We start from the raw sequence: 19777 nt of genomic DNA, 5'->3' as shown, positions 1-19777 counted from the left end.
AAAAAAAAATTATCACCTTAAAAGTAAATGTGTCTTCTAGCACTAGGTAAATGGAAGGCATTTCTACTCCCTAACACAAGAAGGAAAAGGGATTCCAAAAATTTCAAAAATCAGTAATATCCAAAAACTCCCCACAGACAATCCCTATAGCCAATGCTCTGCTTGGATTAATTCACTTGTTTCAGTGAAATAAAATTACCCAGGATTATCAAAAAGATCATTTGTTCTACCTCAAAACAAAGCAGGTGTCAAAAACCATGGAGCCTGACTTGGTTCTTTAAAAAGAAGTTGTAATAAAAAAAAGAAAAGGATGTACACAAACCCAGTCTCCCAAGATTTCAAAAGCACGACGGTAAAGATCCACGAGCAGCCTAAAGTCCACATTAGAAACGAAAGGCCATCGTGGGGAGGGCAAAAAAGAAAGCGAATGAAGGAAGTGGGGATCTAGTACAATAACTGGGGTACTCAGCCATCCCAACCTCAACTTCCATGGAGAAACCTCCACTCTGCTTACAGAACACGATTCTCAATCAGCCACCAACCCAGCTTTACAGCTCAAAACAATTCCCACAGAAGCATCTGAATCCAACAGGCTGATGTGAGCAGAAAAAAATCATTGGACAGATAAAAAAGAGGGAGCAAAGACTTAAAAAAAAAAATTCCACTGTTGGTTTTCATTAGATTTCCAAATGTCACAAATCTCTGGGTAAAATTCAACATGGGAGAATCATATGAATATTGCTACAAGCTATTTATCTATAGGATTTGACTGTCATATTAATTTTTTTTTTTCCTCTTTAAAAAGCAAACCTGAACCTTGTTTTCAGTTCTACCAAAGAACGCTTTGGGAAAAAGCAGCTCAGGGGATAAGCAGTACACCACAGACAGTCATCTGTTCCCGGACTTAGATCCCCTAGGGTCCCAGCAGTAAGACGTACAAAGACTGATCGATTTTATTAAGGTAGTTTAAAGACTTAATAAAAGTCTGTATCTGTGGTTCCCACCTTTAAGCACCACCTGAGAAATGAGAGATTACTTTTTAGAAACTAAAATACACACACAAAAAAAATCTCTGATCTAGGAAACTACCCTTTCGTAAGGATTAACATGGCTGCAGCTACAGGTGTGCCCAGCATTGACTACAGCTTCTACAAGAGAAATACAACAGGTGTGGATTTTCCATTCTGTTGACCAAATGTAAGACAGATGCATCTGTTGAGAGACGCTCTCCCGAAGGATTTCTTTTAGCTGACCACCACACAATTGCAATAAGAAGTCACCTTGTTGGTGAGAAGCATGTCAAGGGAGCTGGGGGTTGAAAGGTAAAATGAAGAAAAGGACGCACTAAAATAAAAATCAAAAATTACAAAACTAAAAGCCAATTCGGAACTGTATTTGTGTTGGGGGAACATCAGAGTTACCCCAGGATCAGAGTTCTTCCGTGTGCACAGTTTACATACTGAGCTCACTACAGGAAAGGAGGGGTCATGGCAAGATGGCAAATCCCAACCTTTTGCACATCCCTGTCAACTAGTTTTTTTAAAAAACAAACAAAAAAGAAAACTACTAAAAATGAAAACATTAGTCAGTTAGGTACAGCTCTACTTACTGGATCTACAAGTCCTCTAGGAAACACTAGGGTACTATTTTGGGTGTGAACAGCCGTTACCTAAACAAAGCTTTTAAGGTAACGGTAAACAAGATCCTCGCTTCCATGTCAATAAACCAACAGCTTCTGCCTCCTGCACTGAACGTTGAAACAAAGTCAAAAGCTAGGTTAAACTAAGTAACAGCCACCAAGACATGTCCACAAACACTCAGGGAGGGAAAACTGCAGGCTATGTACTAGAGACTGACTGAGGGACGCAGTCACGACACAAACTAAATTCTAGCTCTCCCGCCCAGCTGGGGGAGAAGGGACACCTAAGAAATGCCTGAATTTGCCTGGAAATTATTTTCCTTTCATTTTACTATCTTTTTGAAATTAGTCTAGCTAAGACGTCAAAGAGAAAAAAAAAATTCTGCAGACATCCATTATCACCCTACAAATGATTATTCCTGAATTTAAATAATCTAAAAGTACAAAAGGGCTGGGTGGCGAGTTATGACAAGTCCAGGACAATTAATAAAGCAAGTAAGTGTGGGAGGTCTTTTCTTGGAGGAAGAAGACAGCACCTGCCCTTTTTGATCATAGAAAGAGAGTGAATTTGCAAAATCAATTTGCCTACACCAAAGGTTACCAGGTTTTTTTATTTTCTTCTCTTCCATTCAATGTTAAAAGGATTTGGAAAATCACTTCATTCTGTTTATTTTATAGAAGAGGAAACTGAAGCCCAGAGGCAGGGAACAACTGGAACTAAAACCACATCCCCTGCCTCACCCCAGGAGCCCACCACAGAGAAGGAGAGTCCCACTCAGCCCTGAGCTGCATCCCAACAGTGAGGCTGCTGCATTAGACAGATCCGTAAAAACTGTGGGGAAATTATAGTAGACATGCGGGGAAGGGAGGAGAGGCAGGAAGCCAGCAACAGGGGCTAAATAAAACACTGCCAACTCCCCAGCCTCTCCTCACATTAAATTATTATCACAGACTGCCACTCTTTCTTCCCTTCTTTCTAAACTCTACCTAGTGACTTTTCCTTTCTCAGCTCCAGATTTTTAAAACTTCTAATACAAAAAAAGTACCCACACTCAAATGAAAGGATCCAATAGGAAAAAAAAAAATCACTTTGAAACCCAAGGCCTTTATCAGCCTTGGATTTCACACCATCTGGAGTCACCCCACTAGCTAGATGCTTGGCTCTGCCAGCGTCTCCTGCCCTTCTCAAACCACATTCCAAACTCCAAGGCCCCTAGAGAAACCTGTTGCCTAGATCTACCATGAGTGCCCCCTCCCCTCCTTTCCCACCCCTGTGCCCCTCAGCCTGGAAGCAGGCTGTGCCTTCTACACAGAGTCACAGTTGGTAATGCAAGCTATGATCCGCTGACAAAGAAAGTTCCATTTGCTCTCTGGTGGAGTTTCTCTTGCAAGGTCCCCTGGCCAGGAGGAAAGCCTCTCCCACAGCTGAACCTCCTCCCCCCAGCCTCAGCTTGGCAGCCTTGGAAGCTGCAGTGGGACAGGCTCTAAAAAAGAAAACCCCAAACCCAGCCACAGCAGCAAAGTTCTGAGCCAACTCACTAGCTCTGTTTAAAAGTATCCACTTCTAGCAAAGAAGCAAAAGAAGGCGCTGTCCCTTTAAATAGGGCTGTCAATGCCCAGACCGTTCCTGAAAAGGGGTGAAGAACAACAACAACAAAATGCAACCTACCGTCTTGGAATCTAACTCATGGTGGGGCTGACCTAATACTTTATCTACACTTGCTGGATCTGCGAACGTGACGAAACCGAAGCCTCTGAAAAGGAGACAAAGAGGGAGAGAAAAAAAAAAAAAAAGAAAATGTGACACCATTGAAAGCAACAAGCAGTAAGACCTAATGCAGAATGGGGAACAAAAGTTGCCCCATGCACCCCCATTCCCACTCCCTCTCCCAATTCCTCTCCTGCCTACAGCCCTCCACCTTGCAAGAAAAAAAAAAAAAAAAAAAGGCAAGGTTAATGGGGGAAGGGGAACGGGGGCAGGGCGGCTGGAGGTAACTTGGGAGACGCTGGTGCCTCCACTCTGGCCGCCTGAGTTTCCTCTCCTCCTCCTCCCTTTCTCAACGCTTTGTTTTATGCCGAGGGAAACAGGGCACTGAGATAACCCACCTTCCTAAAAGGGGACTTCAGAGTTTGGGGAGCCGGGAGAGTGGAGGAAGGCATACATTAAAAAAAAAAAAAACTGAAAAGTGAATGAAGCTCAATGTCATCTTAAACAAGGAAGAAAGAAGCGACGGGGAAAATGACTTGGAGCGGAGATGGGCATCTCTGAATCCAGAGTTCAGCCCTAATTAACAATAACCTCTGGGGTTATGGGGGGGAGCGACGTTCCAGACCAACCGCGCGCCTAAGCCCCATTCTAAATACGCTTTAGCTACTTCCGAAGACACCTCCAAAAATAAAACTAAAACTTTCTTCTAAAATAAAGACAAAAATCCAGAAGGGATTGCTTTACCTGGAGCGTTTCGTAGTGGGATCTCTCATGACCATACATTCTCTAATTTCTCCAAATTTGCTAAAATAGTCTCTAAGGCTATCTGTAGAGAGAGAAAGAGAGAGATGGGGGGGGGGGGGAGAGAAGGTGTGGAGAAAAAAAAGCAATGCAAAATTTGATCAAGGACAAAAACCAAAAGTAGTTTTCTGTTGTTATTCTGTTTTGTTTTTGCATTTTTTGCACACGCGGGGGAAATTCGGCAACAGAGGTCGCGTAGAGGGCTCGGAAAGGATTTGCTATTTAAAAAAATAACCTTGCACAGGAGAAGTGGGGAGCCAATGGCGGGGGGGGCTCCTATACCGGGATAACAAAGAGCAATAAAGAAGCCAAGAAGGGGGGGACCCAGGAGTCCCCCCCTCCCTCCCTTACCTGGTGAGGTCTGCCAGCTCAGTCCACCGATAAACATTTTACTAGAGGGAGAAAACATAACAGAAGTGAGCACCGATGTCAGATCGGCCATTTTGACGTGTAACTTACAAAAGCTAAAAGGAAAGCGGGTGGGGGGGAGCGGGCGAGCGCAAGCCGGGAGGTGGGGTGGGGGAGAAGGTGACGGCAAAACGCAACCCCAAGGTGTGTAACTTCCTCGGGGGAGGGGGGCGCGGGGGCGCGAGGGGCGCGCAGATGCCCGGCTCCGCGCACCGCCGTCCCCGCCGCTGCAAGGAGAGCGAGCCGCGGCGGCGCGGTGGGCAGCGGCTGGAAACTTACCCGGGGTCGTGCTGGGAGTCGTTGGCGCTGCCCGAGGTGCCTTGGCTCCCATTTGCCTCCATAGCGGAGCCCCCCCGCCCCCCCACCCCCGACACACCGAGCCCCACAGCGAGCGGAGCGGAGCGGCGGCCGGCTCCGAGCCCCAGATCTCCGCTCCCTCCTCCCCCGCCTCCTCCCCCCCGCCCGGCTCCTCCGAATCTCTGCGAGCGCCGAGCCGGGGCAGCGGCGAGAGCCGTCACACGTGGGCTCGGCTTAGCTCAGCCCAGCCGCCTCGCACACCCCCCGTCCCCGCCCCCCCCCGGCCCATCCCCACCTCTCCCCCTCCTCCTCCCCACCCCCATCTCCTCCTCCTCCTCCCCCTCCTCCCCGCGCACGTGGGGCGGAGTTCTAGAACGTCGTGTAACCAATGCGGTGACGTCACGCACCCCGTGCGGCCCCCGCCTGCCCGCGCGCGCACACTCGGCCCCCAGCGGCCGGACCCACGAGGGTGGCGCGCGAACCCCGCTGCCCGAAGGGCCCCGCCTCTGGCCGACTGGAAGCCGGGGAGCGCACCCCGACTGACTCCCCAGGATCACATGGGCCGCGGGGGGCGGGAGGATCGGGAGAGGGGGAGGCGCGGGGAGCTCACCGCAGCTCTTCACCGGGGCCCGGGAGAAGATGCCCCCCTGTACGCCCTTCGGGTCCCCTCCTTGCCCCCCCCACCACCACCAGTTCAGCTCTCCATTCAAGTTCGCCGGCCCCTGCCGCCCGGATCCGGGGATGGCACCAGCCGCCCGCCCTGCCGCCCTGTTTCCAGCCACCGCGCAGAAATTTAGGTCAAGGACGTCGGGAGCAAACCCACACCCTGGCACTCCCTCGGGCGGCCCCCAAGACCTCCCAGGATGGAGGGGCTTCAGGATGGCGGGGACCCTCCCGCACAAACACCAGCCACAAGTTTTATTTTCCCTTCGCGCTGCAAGTTCTCTGGCTCTCTTTCGCTTCACGCCCGCATGTCTTGCGCGGCTCCCCGCCCTTCCCCAGCAGAGGTACGGATCCGTGCCGGGAAAGGTTATTTTGGAACTCTGAGAAACTGACGCGATTGCTGGGGCGAGACAGGGCTTCCGCGTTAATCATACAGCGTTTTAAAAATATAATATAGGTTTGTAGGGGTCAAGGTCAAGTGGTTGGGGTTCAAAGCAAATGTTTGTATATGGTAAGAAGTAGTTTGGAGGCGTCCCTGGGATGACTGGGAAGGGTGGTTATTTCAGGAAACCTCTCTCCTATCCGTCAGTTGTCTATGTTATTTTTCAAGTTACCCAGGCTTTCCATGCAGAGGTAGTAAAGTGCGTGAGATTGAAATAACCCAAGACCTGTCACGACCTGGGGAGGTCGCTAGCAGAAGGCTTCAGGCTCACACACAGCCCTCCCCTTAGGAGCAGAAAGATACAGCACGGGTCTTGGGCACACAGTAAGTGCTTAGAAAATGCTGGCTTCCTCCCTTCGTGCAATGAAAACTTGAAAAGACCTGTATTGTAGCTTCCCGAAGGCGTCACACACTTCTCCAGCAGATCCAATGCTGGCCAGACTCAGGCTGGATTCAATTTATGGGGTATTTAAAACAATAAGGATACAATTATCCTTATTGTTTTAAATTATTACAATAAACTAAGTTAATGTGTCATGAGCGACAACATAAAGTTGTGGTTCATCAAATAGTCAGATTAGTATTAAGCATGAATTGATGCCCAATTAACACTTTTCCATTAATTTTCATGTGCTTAGTAGACAATGGAATACACTCAACACCAAAACTATACCAAATCCACTGAGGTCTTGGAAACATGGAACATTTGGAAAAATCTCAACACTAGCCAAAGCTTAGGTGACCAAACTCACAATCTCTCTGTCTTGTAAATTGGAATAATACTTCCCTGACAGGACTGATGGGGGAGGGGTGGAGAGTGTGAAGTTGTTTGAAGTGAACAAATACTATAAAATGTTTCTCATTGTAAACCTCCATAGGTCACAGTTATTATCAATTATTGTTTAATATGGTATTGAGAAGGCACTTTAAGGCTTTAAACCACAAACCCAAGCATTTCCCATCACTCCAAGCTGCTTCTCAAATCATCTGGGGTCTTGTGTGTTGAAAAGCCAGTTGTTATTGATGATAATTTATTACAATTCTCAATAACAAAATGCAGACAACACAGCTAATTGGATTGTGTTTTGGATTTTTACAATAGAACCACAGACCATCAGAGCTAGAAAGACCTTTCCTTATTCGACCCCTCCCCCTCAGTTTTACACAGGGGTCTCAGAGATGCCAAGCTCCCAGGCAGCATCCCATCCCCACCAGTCAGTTCCTCAGAGTGGCCTTGACCATGGGTTCTGTGCCCTTTGGCTCTGCTGCCTGCATGTTCATTCTGTTTTTCAGGAGGCAAGAGTGGTGGCCTTCTTCCTTGTATAAATCTACCCAAACTGCCGCTTGCTGAACTCACTGACTGAAAACCCTGAAGGGCTGGTGCACAGTGGCCAATGGAAGACTCCAATGTAAGTCTGAACCACTGTATTTCTACTTATTTTTAATTTATGGGCAGTAACATTATAGCTAAAGACCTCTTCTTGAGTGTCTATCTTCCCTAGCTCTCCCAATGACCACACACTCAAGACTGGTCCCTCACCAGCCCCAGCCCTTCCTTTTCTGTCTCTTTGTCCTGACTCCTTTTCTGTCTTTCCTTTAACTACTGTTGTTCATCTTCAGCCCTATTGTCTCCTCTGGCTCCACACCCTCCCTAAATGCCCTTCTCAGTGGAATGGGTTTAAATACCACACCATGTTGATGCTACTCAAAATCTCCAGCCCTGACCTTCTCAGAGTTCCAGGCTCTGGTCTGTGTCCTAATCAGCATCTCCACTGAACCTTCCTAAACATACTCCAAACTCAACATGGCCATGCTCTTTTCCCCTAAATCTGAGCATCTTTTAGGGTTCCCTCAATCAGTAAACAGACCCAGTTGCCTGGAGACAACATAGGCTGAACCCTCTCCCTCACCCCTTCCTTGTGCAATCCACCTGTCAGATCTGTAGGATTCACCTCCTAAGTATCTCTCAAATCCATCTTTCTTGCTACCATCTCAGATCTCCCACCTGAGCCCATTATAACCTCCAAAACAGTCTTTCCACATCCAGTCTCCTCGGAAATCTCTCCCAGACCTGACTAGGTTGAGTGCCCCTGGATATACACTGTAACCTGCAAGAATGTCCTCTGTGTTCCTTGTCCAGGGATCGTTTGCTTTATTGCTCATCTACATCAAACCACAGGCTCCCATCCATTTTTGTCCTCCTTATACCAGCACGGGGCGGTTGACAATAATTGTTGGGTGAATGAATGGACGAATGAATGAATGAAGGTCAACATCTAATTTCACTCTGAGATTTTTTGTGTGTGTGTGTCCATATTCAGGAGTCAAACTGGCTATAATTTCCCCTTTTCATATCGCCTTTGTCTGCTTATACTGGCCTCCTAAAATGAGCTAGTAAATGTTCCTTCTTTTTCCATTTTCTGGAACAGTGTGTTTAAGATTGGAATTATGTGTTCCTTGAATGTTTGGTAGAACTTGCCGGTAAAAAGCCTGAGTCTGGGATAGCCATTTCATAGGCTGATGTTCAACTACTGATTCCATTTCCTTAATGCTTAGGAAATCTCTTCAGGTCTTCTATTTTCTTCTTGGATCCATTTTTACACACTATATTTTTCAAGGGAATTATCCATGCTATCTACGTTTTCAAATGCACTGACAAAGTGCAGTCTACAGTTTCTCTTCATATTATTTTAATCTCTGCTGTATCTATGCATGATGTCCTCTTCCTCATTCCAAATATTATTTTATACATATCTTCCCTTGTCTGGATCAATTGTGCCAGAGATCTGTGGGATTTTTTTTTAAACTGGTATTTATATTCTACTAGTATTTTCAAAGACTCAGATTTTAATTTTGTTAATACTCTTATTTTTCTGTTTCATTAATTTTTGTTGTTAATCTATTATGTCTCACACTATATAAGAATAAGACTATTACATGTTATACAATATTAATATATACTGTATATCTTTTTTTTTTTTTTTTTTTTTTGAGACAAGGTTTCACTATGTATCCCATACTGGTCTTGAGCTCTCTATCCTTCCTCAGTCTCCTGAATGCCAGGATTACAGGAATGGGTTTATGTTATTCCCTTCCTTCTTATATCCTTTTATTACTCTCTTCAGGTATGTTCTGTTGCCTAGATAGATAGATAGGAAGAAAGATAGAAAGATAGATGATAGAATTTTTTTTTCAGTATTGGGGGCCTCATGAATGCTAGGCAAACACTCTTTCACTAAGCTACATCCTCAGCATCTGTTGCTCTTTTTTTCAATTTCTTTTATCTTTGTTTATTTTGTTTTATTTTTTGGTGGCACTGGGGCTTAAACTCGGCCTCATGCTTGCTAGGCAGGAGCTCTACCACTTAAGCTACTCCATCCACCAGCCCTTTTTTTTTTTTTTAATTTCTTGATTTGATAGCTTAGTACATTCATTTTAATCTTCTGTTTTCTGATTTTAAGACCACAGTTTTCACTCCAGGTATCACGCAAACTATACTGCACAAGATATATAGTCTTTTTTATTATCAAGTTTACAAAATGTTCATATTTCAAATGTCATTTCTTCTTTGAGCAATGGCTCAATACAGGTGTATTTTAGAATTTCTAAGCATGAAAACTATTTGAAGTTTTTTTTAATTAATGTCAAAATTAAGTGAATTGGGTTAATTCTTTACTAAAGAAAGTAGTTTATTAGAGCAGATACTTTGTGAGTTATTGGTACATGTTCAAGTGTTATAAATATTTAATGTGGTTTTGCAAAAGAAGTGTATAACTCCAGCATAGCATTCTATGTCAATCTAATTACATCAAATTATTAATTTTGTTATCTAGAGTGTCCACAGCCTTTTATATAGAGGTGCAGTAAATTTCTATATGATTGGATTTGTCATTTTCTCCTGAGAAATACTGAGATTTATAATCTCTCAGTATTTGCTGTCTGTATTTTAGAAGTATGTTATCAGATACATCAAAAAGAACTGTTAAAATCTTCCACTATAGCTGTGCAGATTTCTACTTCTTTTTTTTTTTTTCCTCTTTTTTGCTTTGGGTATTTCGAGGCAATATTGTTAGGCGCATACAAGTTTATAGTTACCATTTTCCTAGTGAATTAGTCCTTTAATATTGACACAAATAATCTCTATTCTTGCTTTTTACCTTACAGTCTACTTGGTGATAAATATATTTACTCTTTTAGTTAGCCCTTGCCTGGTATGTCTTACTCTCTCCTTTTACTTTCAACCCTTCAATGTCTTTTAAGTTTTAGTTGAGTCTCTTGTAAACAGTATATAGCTGGCTGTTATTCATTTATTTGTTAACTGGCATGTGTAGTCCACTTACATTGTTATAATTGCTGAAATTAAATGGATATTAGGAGCATAAAAATAAATTAATCACAATCTCTTTTATAACACACTGTCATTGGGCAGACTTGTGGCATTTTTTGGCAGTACTAAGGGTTGAACTCAGAGCCTCATGCTTGCTAGACAAACACTCTACCACTTGAGCCACTCTACCAGCACACATTTTATTTTTTAATATGTTCATAATATGAACACCTATAAACCTACTATTCAACCAGATAATTACAACAGAGAGACCAGCATATCTATGTGCTCCTCCCCATTCCATTCCCCTGCCTAGAGCAACCACCAACCTAAGTCTTGTATTTATTACTCTTTTGCTTTTAAGAAAGTTTTATTGTATATATCAGTGATTAAATAATATTGTATTTCACTTGTTCTAAAGCTTCATGAAAATTTTCTGACACTGATTATTTTATTCAGTGTGTAATTGCTACCAGTCAACTGGATTGTTCCATCTGGTTGTAGTTCACTGTCTTTCATAGTTGTATAATATTCCATTATGCAGCTATGCTCCCGTTTACTTTGTCCATTGTCTTCCCAGGAGATCTTTGGATTGTTTCCAGTTTTAGGTGTTACAAACGATAATGAACTTTTTTTCTTGGTGGTACTGGTGTTTGAATTTGGGGCCTTAGGCTTGCTAGGCAGACACTCATACCACTTGAGCCACTCCACCACCCCTTTTTTGTGTTGGATATCTTCAAGGTAGAATCTCAAGAACTATTTGCCTGGGCTGACTTCAAACCAAGATCCTCCTGATCTCTGTCTCCCAAGTAGCTAGGATTACAGGCATGAGCCACGGTCACCTGGCTATAATGAACATTTTTGTCTTCTAGTGTACGTAGGCCTGAATTTCTCTTCAGAGTGATGGCAAGGTCAGAAGGCATTTGAATATAATGTACCTTTAATAAGTAATGCTGAGCTATCTTCCAAGTAATAGTCCAACTTGTATTCCTACCAGCAATGTATAAACAGTATTCACTCCACCAATTTCTGACATTCTGAAATTGACGTCTTGAGTTTCGTTTTGCATTTTTTAACTTTTCTTTCTCTAAGCATTCTGTTTGTCTCTTATTTTCTTCTATTGAATTGATCAAGAATCTTTGTCCCTCTTTCTTCTTTTACTAATTTATAAGTTGTATATTCTATTTTTACTCTTTCAATGATTACATTCTTAATATGTATAATAAAACCCCCTTGAACTGCACAGAAGTTAAGAATGATTCAACTTCAATTACATCCACCTACTTTTATTGTTGCTAATTGGTTTTTGGTTTTGTTTTGCTTTTTTGAGACAAGGTCTTTCTGTGTAGCCCAGGCTGGCCTCGAACTCATGATTCTCCTGCCTTAGCCTCCCAAGTGCTAGGATTACTAGAGTGTACCATTTTAGCACCTGTGCTGGGACTGAACCCATGGTCTTAAGCATATGACCACCAAGCTACATCCCCAACCTCTCCTGCTTGTTATTTTAGACCCACCCTGTTTTTAATCACACCATAATTTTATGTGCAGACAGGTCATTGCTTGGATTTGCCCATGCTTACCTTTCTTCTAACACATGTTCCTTCCTTCCAGGCAGCAGCCTTCTTCTCTGGAACATAGGCTTGAGTAGTTCTTTCAGGGACGTTAGATGAGTGGTGAAGTGGCTCAAGTGGTAGAGCCCCTGCCTTGCAAGCAAGAGGCCCTGAGTTCAAACCCCAGTAACACCAAAAAAAAGAAGAAAGGGAAGTTAGGTAAGTAGTAAGCTTTTCCATTAACATAAAAATGTTATACTTTACTCTCATCCTTTTCTTGTTTGATTTTATTTGGTTTTGGTTTTGTTTTTTTGAGACAGGGTCTCACTGTGTTGCCCAGGTTGGCCTGGAAGTTAAGATCCTCCTGCCTTAACCTCCTGGGTGCTGAGATTACAGGTGTGCAGCACCACATCTGACTATTCTCATCCTGAAAAGATGATTTCTCTAGGTGTAGTCTTCTAGATTGACAGTGATCTTATCTCAACATTTTGAATAATACTTTAGCATGTCTTCTTACTTCTCTTCTTACTGCCGAAGCATTAGCAATAAGTCTGGTTGTCATTCCTTTGAAGGTAATCTGTCTTTCCTCTCTAGTTTAAAATTTTTCTCCTTGTCTTTGGTTTCCTGCATTTTTACTATGCTAGGTTCAAGTTTGAATTTCTTTTTATTTTTCTGGTTCACGACTCACAGAGCATCTGTAATTTTGGAATTGTTTTCCATCAGGTCTTGAAAACTTTCTGCCATCATTTAAATGAAGCTCTTCCCCCTTCTGGTTCTTACGCACATGCAATGCATCTTCCCTTTCAGTCTGATGTGCTCTGAATCTCTGACTTCCTATCACTTTGCCTCTCTGTGCTGCATCCTGGGCACTTTCCTCAGAGCTGTTGGCATTGCTTTCTTCAAATGCATCTCATCACACTGTTTAACTCATTGCTGAGCTTTGCATTTCAGTGACAGGGTGCGTCACTTCTAGAAACTCTGTGAGTTCAAACCCCGGTCCCACCAAAAACAAACAAACAAAAAGAATCCTATGGAAACTCTGTTTAGTTTTATTTCAAATCAACTTTTAAAAACAGTGTTACGTTGTTTTCTCCTGGTTCCAAATGTTCTTTTTGTTTTTAATAATTATTAACTTATTTTGTAGTTTGTCTGAGTCTTCTGTTATCTGAGGTTCTCAGGACTTGTGTATCTGCTGGACTTTGCTTATAGAGGATCTGACCTGTGTATATGTGTAGGTTGGCTTTGAGCCTATACTTTTTTATTCATTCTCAGCTTTGGGATTCCTGGCACCAAACTCACACCAATGGCTAAAGGGCAGTCCCACCTCCCCAGTAAAGCCTCACCCTCAATGCTTTCTAAGACAGGCAGACTTTCTTCTTTTCTCCCTGTGTCATTGGCTATATTTTTTTAAAGCAAATTATTTCTCTAATGATTCAACCTTTAAGGGTTCCAACTGTATTGGGGATTCTCTGTTCCACCTCCCTGCTTTTAATGGGCCCAAAGCATAGTCTCCTTCCTGTTTTGGTTTATTTTATTTTAGTTCTAGTTTTTTGGGTTTTTGTCATTACTGGGGTTTGAACTCAGGGCCTTGCACTTGCTAAGTAGGAGGCGCTCTCCCACTTGAGCCCTCCTTCCTGTTTTGATGCTCAGCCTAAGACAGCTACACCATGCTCCATCCTTGTTCCTTATGGCCCCTAGAGGGGCCTTTCCTTCCTGCCCCCTGAGTTCATTTCAGTGGGTGTTTGTTGCACTTTGACTACTAGTTATAAGCAGTTTAGAATGGGAGGAATTTTAAGTGATTTAGTCTGCCATATTGCCAGGAATGGAACTCATTTCCACTTAATTTTTAATATCTTCCATTTCCAAATTTTAATATCCTTCTTTACAAATGTATTTCTTTTCTTAATGTACTCTGGCATTTAAATTTGGGGTCTTCTGAATAATTATTTGTGGGTGAGTTAGCATTAGTATTGCCTCAGACGAGGTAAGTCAATTCCACAGTACATTTTAATTGCCTGAGGAGTTTTATTTATTTACTTATTTTTTAATTTTATTCATATGTGCATACAATGTTTGGGTCATTTCTCCCCCCTTCCCCCACCCCCTCCATTACCCCCCTCACCCCCCTCCCCCTCACCTCCTCACTACCCGGCAGAAACTATTTTGCCCTTATCTCTAATTTTGTTGAAGAGAGAGTATAAGCAATAATAGGAAGGAACAAGGGTTTTTGCTGGTTGAGATAAGGATAGCTATACAGGGCATTGACTCACATTGATTTCCTGTGCCATGGGTGTTACCTTCTAGATTAATTCTTCTTGAACTAACTTGTTCTCTAGTTCCTGGTCCCCTTCTCCTATTGGCCTCAGTTGCTTTAAAGTATCTGCTTTAGTTTCTCTACATTGAGGGAAACAAATGCTATCTAGTTTTTTGGGTGTCTTACCTACCCTCATACCTTCCTTGTGTGCTCTTGCTTTATCATGTGCTCAAAGTCCAATCCCCTTGTTGTGTTTGCCCTTGATCTAATGTCCACATATGAGGGAGAACATACGATTTTTGGTCTTTTGGGCCAGGCTAACCTCACTCAGAATGATGTTCTCCAGTTCTATCCATTTACCAGCGAATGATAACATTTCGTTCTTCTTCATGGCTGCATAAAATTCCATTGTGTATAGATACCACATTTTCTTGATTCATTCGTCAGTAGTGGGGCATCTTGGCTGTTTCCATAATTTGGCTATTGTGAATAGTGCTGCAATAAACATGGGTGTGCAGGTGCCTCTGGAGTAACCTGTGTCACAGTCTTTTGGGTATATCCCCAATAGTGGTATTGCTGGATCAAATGGTAGATCAATGTCTAGCTTTTTAAGTAGCTTCCAAATTTTTTTCCAGGGTGGTTGTACTAGTTTACATTCCCACCAGCAGTGTAAGAGGGTTCCTTTTTCCCCGCATCCTCACCAATACCTGTTGTTGGTGGTGTTGCTAATGATGGCTATTCTAACAGGGGTGAGGTGGAATCTTAGTGTGGTTTTAATTTGCATTTCCTTTATTGCTAGAGATGGTGGCCTGAGGAGTTTTAAAATAATTTTTAAATGTTTGGTTCCATCCATAAGGTTCTGATTTAACTGGACTCCTCAGGTGATTCTGCTGTGCAGTGACTGGGTTGGACATGAGGAGTTTTAAACTGATGAAAACAAACAAACAAGCCGTAACAATACCTGGGCTCCCCCACCCCATGTCTGATTTATTTTGCCTAGGGAGGGCTCCAGGCATCACATGTGTTTTTTTGAAGTTCCCCTGTTGATTGTAGGCAGGATGGAGAGTCAATGATTTGTGCCATCACACCTGCTCAGAAGGGGCGCCTGAAAATAGAGCACTGACATCTAGCCCCGTGGTTTCTGCAGTCACCAGAAGGGTCACCAGACACTTGGGGAGTGTTTTAATTACATGGATTCCAGGAGATTGTGATCTCATAGACTTTACAGAAGACCAGTGAATCTTTAACACCCCAGAGGACTGACTTACAAAGGCCACCAAATGTGGAAGCCCTTCAGCTAGCTCATCTTGTTTTACTAGGGCAGAAACCATCCCTGAAAGAAACGAATTTTTCTCAGGGTCCCAGAGCTGATGAGGAAAAAAACTGACTCCTGTCTTCCTTCCATCCATTTCTAAACAGAAGGCCTCCTGCCACTCTGCAGAGACCCAGGACAGAGGCAGATCATGGATTTGTGAGCAGTGACTTTGGTGGTGTTTGGCTTTGTGTATGGAGGAACATACACAAAGTGTATGGAGGACATACAGAAGTCTGCTGCCTTCCGTGTGGGGTCTTTCCAGTAGCTCAGGGCCTTGAGCAGGTCAGCCACCATGATTTGTATATAAGGGATCATAGTGTATTTATCATATGTCCACAATTCTTTACTACTCCAAGAAGTGGGGTCTCCCCTTGAGAGTGAGCTGTACTTAGCAGCTGAATGAGGGACGTGATGGCGGGGAGATGCTAAGGCTATGTCACAGAGAGACAATGAGTTAGACAGAAATGGATCAAGCCTTATTACACTGGCCAATGCTTTTCTTTCTTTTTCTTTTTCTTCTTTGGTCCTAGAGATCAAACCCAGATCCCTGTGCATACTAAGCATATGATGGACCACTGAGCTACATCCCTGACCATTCAAGAGACCTTGAGTCAGAACCTCCTAACTAAGCCATTCCTGATTGCTGACTGTCAGATGTGTGTGATATAATAAATCTTTGTTTGAAACTACTAAGTTTTGGGGTGATTTGTTACACAGTCAAGATAACTAATACAAAGATCCTTCCAAACGCACTAAAATATAGCTGCCTCGTTTATAAGTTTGCAACAGGATTCATATGCTAACATTTGTAGAATGCTTTAGTTAGACTCTGACCAAATGAACTACATATTAGATATAAAGTAGCAATCGTGTATTATTAATGTTATCAGATTGCAACACACTTCATGTTCAATTAACTGAAATGCTCTTTCCGGAGCGTGGCTTGGCTCATCTCATCCCCACTGCATACTTAGAAAAGGTCACTGTCAAGATATAAAAGTATATATGTGATTTAAATGTCTTGACTCAGTTACTAACAACCATGAGCGTGTTCTCAAATTGGAAAAGCAAGATTAATTTCAACTTGCTCTTTTTTCACACAATGCTCTTTGTTTACTTTTTGGTATTGCATTTCACTGCCATTCCGGGCGCCTGTCTTATTAAAGAGTCTGTTCATTTATCCACCTCCCGTAGTCTCACAAGCCTTACTTTGAAAAACAGACACGCCAGACTCTGCACCAAAAAAGCAAGCCATATTTTTACTAGAAAATATTTAGTGAAATGAGTTTTTATTCATGAAAATTCCACCAAGTATAAATTCCATGTCAAAAAGTAATGGGCCCTTTGTATTGCCCTTAAATAAATAAATAGCTTCTTTCCTCAAGAATTATGACTGCTTTGCATGCTCTTAAATTCAGGGCTAGTTAATGTTCTTCCAAGAAATAGAAAAAAAGCATGTGGGTAGAGATCCTACGTTGGCCCTTCCTCCGCTCACTATAATATGGGAAAACCAAGATGGTATCTTTCTAATAAAGTGACAACTACAGGTAGAAAATATCTGGAAAATACAAAAGACACACACAAAAAAAGATGGAGGTCGTGAGACTAAGAGAAAGTGAAATATTTATCAAACACCCTTTACTGATGTAACATATAAACATCTTTATGTGTAATTTACTTTCTCTAACATGGTTTGATATATTTAGAGACATGAAGGTGTATTTATTTCAATGAGAGAGAAAATTGTTTTGTTTTTATTTCTTTTCCCAATTGGAGAGGAAAAATACAAAAAGTTCCCTAGTGGAGGGGGGAAAAAAAACGTAAAACATATTTAGTCAATGGTTTTGTTTCCTATCCATTTTCACATGGTACATAAAGAGTTTTATTCCTTTCATTCCCCTCTGCCCAACTCCTTCCTTGTCTCCAACTCAGAATTATCACACAACCAAGGTGCGTGCTGCCTGTAAGCCCAACCCAGTGAGAAAGGGCTGAACTCCTAGTTAATCAATATCACAAATTGACCAAGACAGAAGACCCTTCTGTGTAAGGTAAGGCAGGAATCAGAAAGCAAAAGGGCTGGGGGTAAGGCTGGCTTTGACCCCTCTGAGTGGCACCTTCCTGCAGGGGACCATTGTGCTGGGCTGGTAGCCCCCTCCATCCACAACTCTCCTGGGGTTAGTGTGGGTGTGGTAGGTGCCCCAGAGGAGCCTCAGAAATTCAACAAGAAGTTGTCATTCTCATTAAAAAGATCCCAGGGCTGCTCTCCCGTGTCTGTTAAAGCTGTTTAACTGCTGTTTGCCATTCTGTCATCGTTATTCTTATACATGGAGGTAAATATTTTATTAAACATTTTCACTGCTTGGCAGATAGGAAGCCCTTTGCCGCCTAGGCCTGGCTGTCGCCCAGCACTGCCTGGGAGGGCGGGAGAACAGTGGGCTGCTTGAAGGCACCCTGACTTCACAGGAATAGCACAGGACCCACCATTCTACCCCATTCTTTCCACCTGGAAGCTATTTTCTCCTCTGGCCTCTCAGGCTTAATCTTCCATTTCTTCTTTTTTAATCAGTCACCAACTTACTCTTGATGAAAGGTGCTGGGTCCCCAGAAGAAAATAGCTATGCCTTTTAACTCCACCTGGAAGTGGTTGACACGGTGCCACTGTCACCTTCCCTTATGTCTCTCCTCCGACCTTAGAGCTTGCCCCATCTCCACTGAGACCTGCCCTGCCCAATGGAAATCTAAATATCACAGCTGGAAATCCCCCATCCGGCCCCCTCATGCACTCTGCAAATTATGCCTGCGACCTTCCAACATTCTCACGGTTGTGCCCACTGCCCCACCTCATAGCCCCATGGCCTTGCTGAGCTGCCAGCAACAGGCTCACCAACCCACAAACCATACCTTAATCTTCGCTTTTTGTCATTTGCATAGTGTAGGAGGCCAAAGCAGCAAAAAGTATCATGACTGTAGTGTCGTCCCAGCCTATGTTTGGGTCTTCAGGAGACCAACTCCACAAGATCTATTTTTGTGTGAGAAATGCCCACTTTGGAGGACCATGGGTATGAGCGCCCTCTTCTGGTGAACAGAGGAAACGCCTTCTTGCTCTGTAGTTCCCTCTACCGGCGGAGCAGAGAAGCAGGGTCTTCCTTTACAGCCCCTCAATTTTGGAGCTCAAGACTGTGCTAGAAAGTTGAGACCAAATGCTCACAAATCTAGAAGTTTCCTGGAGTTGGCACCAAGACCCACCACAATAGCCCACACTGCAGTTTCTACAATTACCAATCAGCTAACTCCAAGTGACTTAAAAAACTAATTAAAGGAAAGGAAGGAGGGGGCGCAGGGAAAGGCTATAATCTCTGAAGAGGGAATTCAAATAGAATCAAATCAAATAGATCAGAATCAAATCTACTTAGCCACACATGGTATTGACACACATAGAGGGACCAAGGGGACAAAAAGAAAGAAAAAGAAGTATTAAATATAAGGATAACAAAGGGTAGACTACCATGCAAATTGCTGAGCAAGACATTCGTGCTAAAAATAACACTGATTGAAGAGGGCATAAGAAATAAAAGTGTGGCTGTGCCCATGGGTGGGAGGAACAAGAGGCTCTGCGCACCAACAACCAGAATTAGAATGAGATGAAGAAAGGACCATCATCTACGAGGAATAGGAGTGAACATGCAAATAACTAGAAGTGAACTAGAAAATTAATTTTATCCCCATCCTCTGACTTCTGTGGGTCTCAAGATGCTAAAGCCTCCCTCAAAACAGTGACTGGCCACTCTCAGTTCTGAGCAGATCCTCGAGACCCCATCACCTACTCAGCTAATGTCACATGAGAAAGAAGGGCAAGCCCTGGTTTTATATCTACTAGTCTGGGTCACATATAATCATGAGTATTCGAGAAAAAAAAAAATCAATTGCCCAAGTGGCTGATGGGAAGGCCTGGCCCGACAGAAGCCGTTCATGAGAAACATTCAGGGGGGGTTAGCTGATCACAAGCTTGATGCGATCCCACAGTGAGAAGAGGCAGCCGAGAACCCTAATGCAATCTTCAGCTCTATTAATAGCACAGCAGAGTGTGGAAGGAGAGAAGCAATAATCCCAGTGCGTGCTGGCGGGTCAGGCCACATGCAGTTTTATGCTCAGTCCTGCGGGCTATATTTTAAGAGAGGTGCTGGCAAATTCAAGCCTGTTCAGATGAGCATGAAAAGAATTGTATGTCAGTATTTAGACAGCACCACAATGGGCTTTAAAAACCTTTTCACAATTGGCAAGATCAGAATGATTATTGCACCCAAGCCATGGAGTCTCAGGAGCCAGGGCCAAGAATCAAGTTTCTGGCGTTTACTTAACCTCCTTGAGCTTTG

The 19777-nt window shown here is 43.2% G+C and overlaps 1 protein-coding gene and 1 long non-coding RNA gene across 19 annotated transcripts in view; one reads left to right on the top strand and one right to left on the bottom strand.

Moving 5' to 3' along the window:
* Msi2 (musashi RNA binding protein 2) overlaps positions 1–4948 on the bottom strand; it is a 367367-nt gene extending 362419 nt beyond the window's left edge. For 14 of the 18 annotated variants that reach the window (XM_074046122.1, XM_074046125.1, XM_074046124.1 and 11 more), the window contains exons 1-4: positions 4836–4947; positions 4500–4540; positions 4092–4173; positions 3309–3393 (exon numbers count right to left, since the gene is read on the bottom strand). In XM_074046122.1, the coding sequence (XP_073902223.1) occupies positions 3309–3393; positions 4092–4173; positions 4500–4540; positions 4836–4897 (270 nt within the window). In that variant the 5' untranslated portion in view covers positions 4898–4947. Of the gene's footprint in view, positions 1–1669; positions 2884–3308; positions 3394–4091; positions 4174–4499; positions 4541–4835 lie in introns of those variants that run through there. The other 4 variants (XM_074046123.1, XM_074046129.1, XM_074046137.1 and 1 more) reach the window with 3 other exon arrangements.
* Positions 4949–5283: 335 nt separating this feature from the next.
* LOC141413762 (uncharacterized) lies at positions 5284–16093 on the top strand. Its single transcript, XR_012438638.1, has 3 exons — positions 5284–5860; positions 7252–7367; positions 15935–16093. It is a non-coding gene; the product is annotated as an uncharacterized lncRNA (long non-coding RNA).
* Positions 16094–19777: the final 3684 nt, after the last annotated feature.

Source organism: Castor canadensis, chromosome 11, assembly GCF_047511655.1.
Source record: "Castor canadensis chromosome 11, mCasCan1.hap1v2, whole genome shotgun sequence".
Lineage (NCBI taxonomy): Eukaryota > Metazoa > Chordata > Mammalia > Rodentia > Castoridae > Castor > Castor canadensis.
The sequence above is the reverse complement of the archived record's forward strand: the minus strand, read 5'-3'. Positions and strand labels throughout refer to the sequence as shown.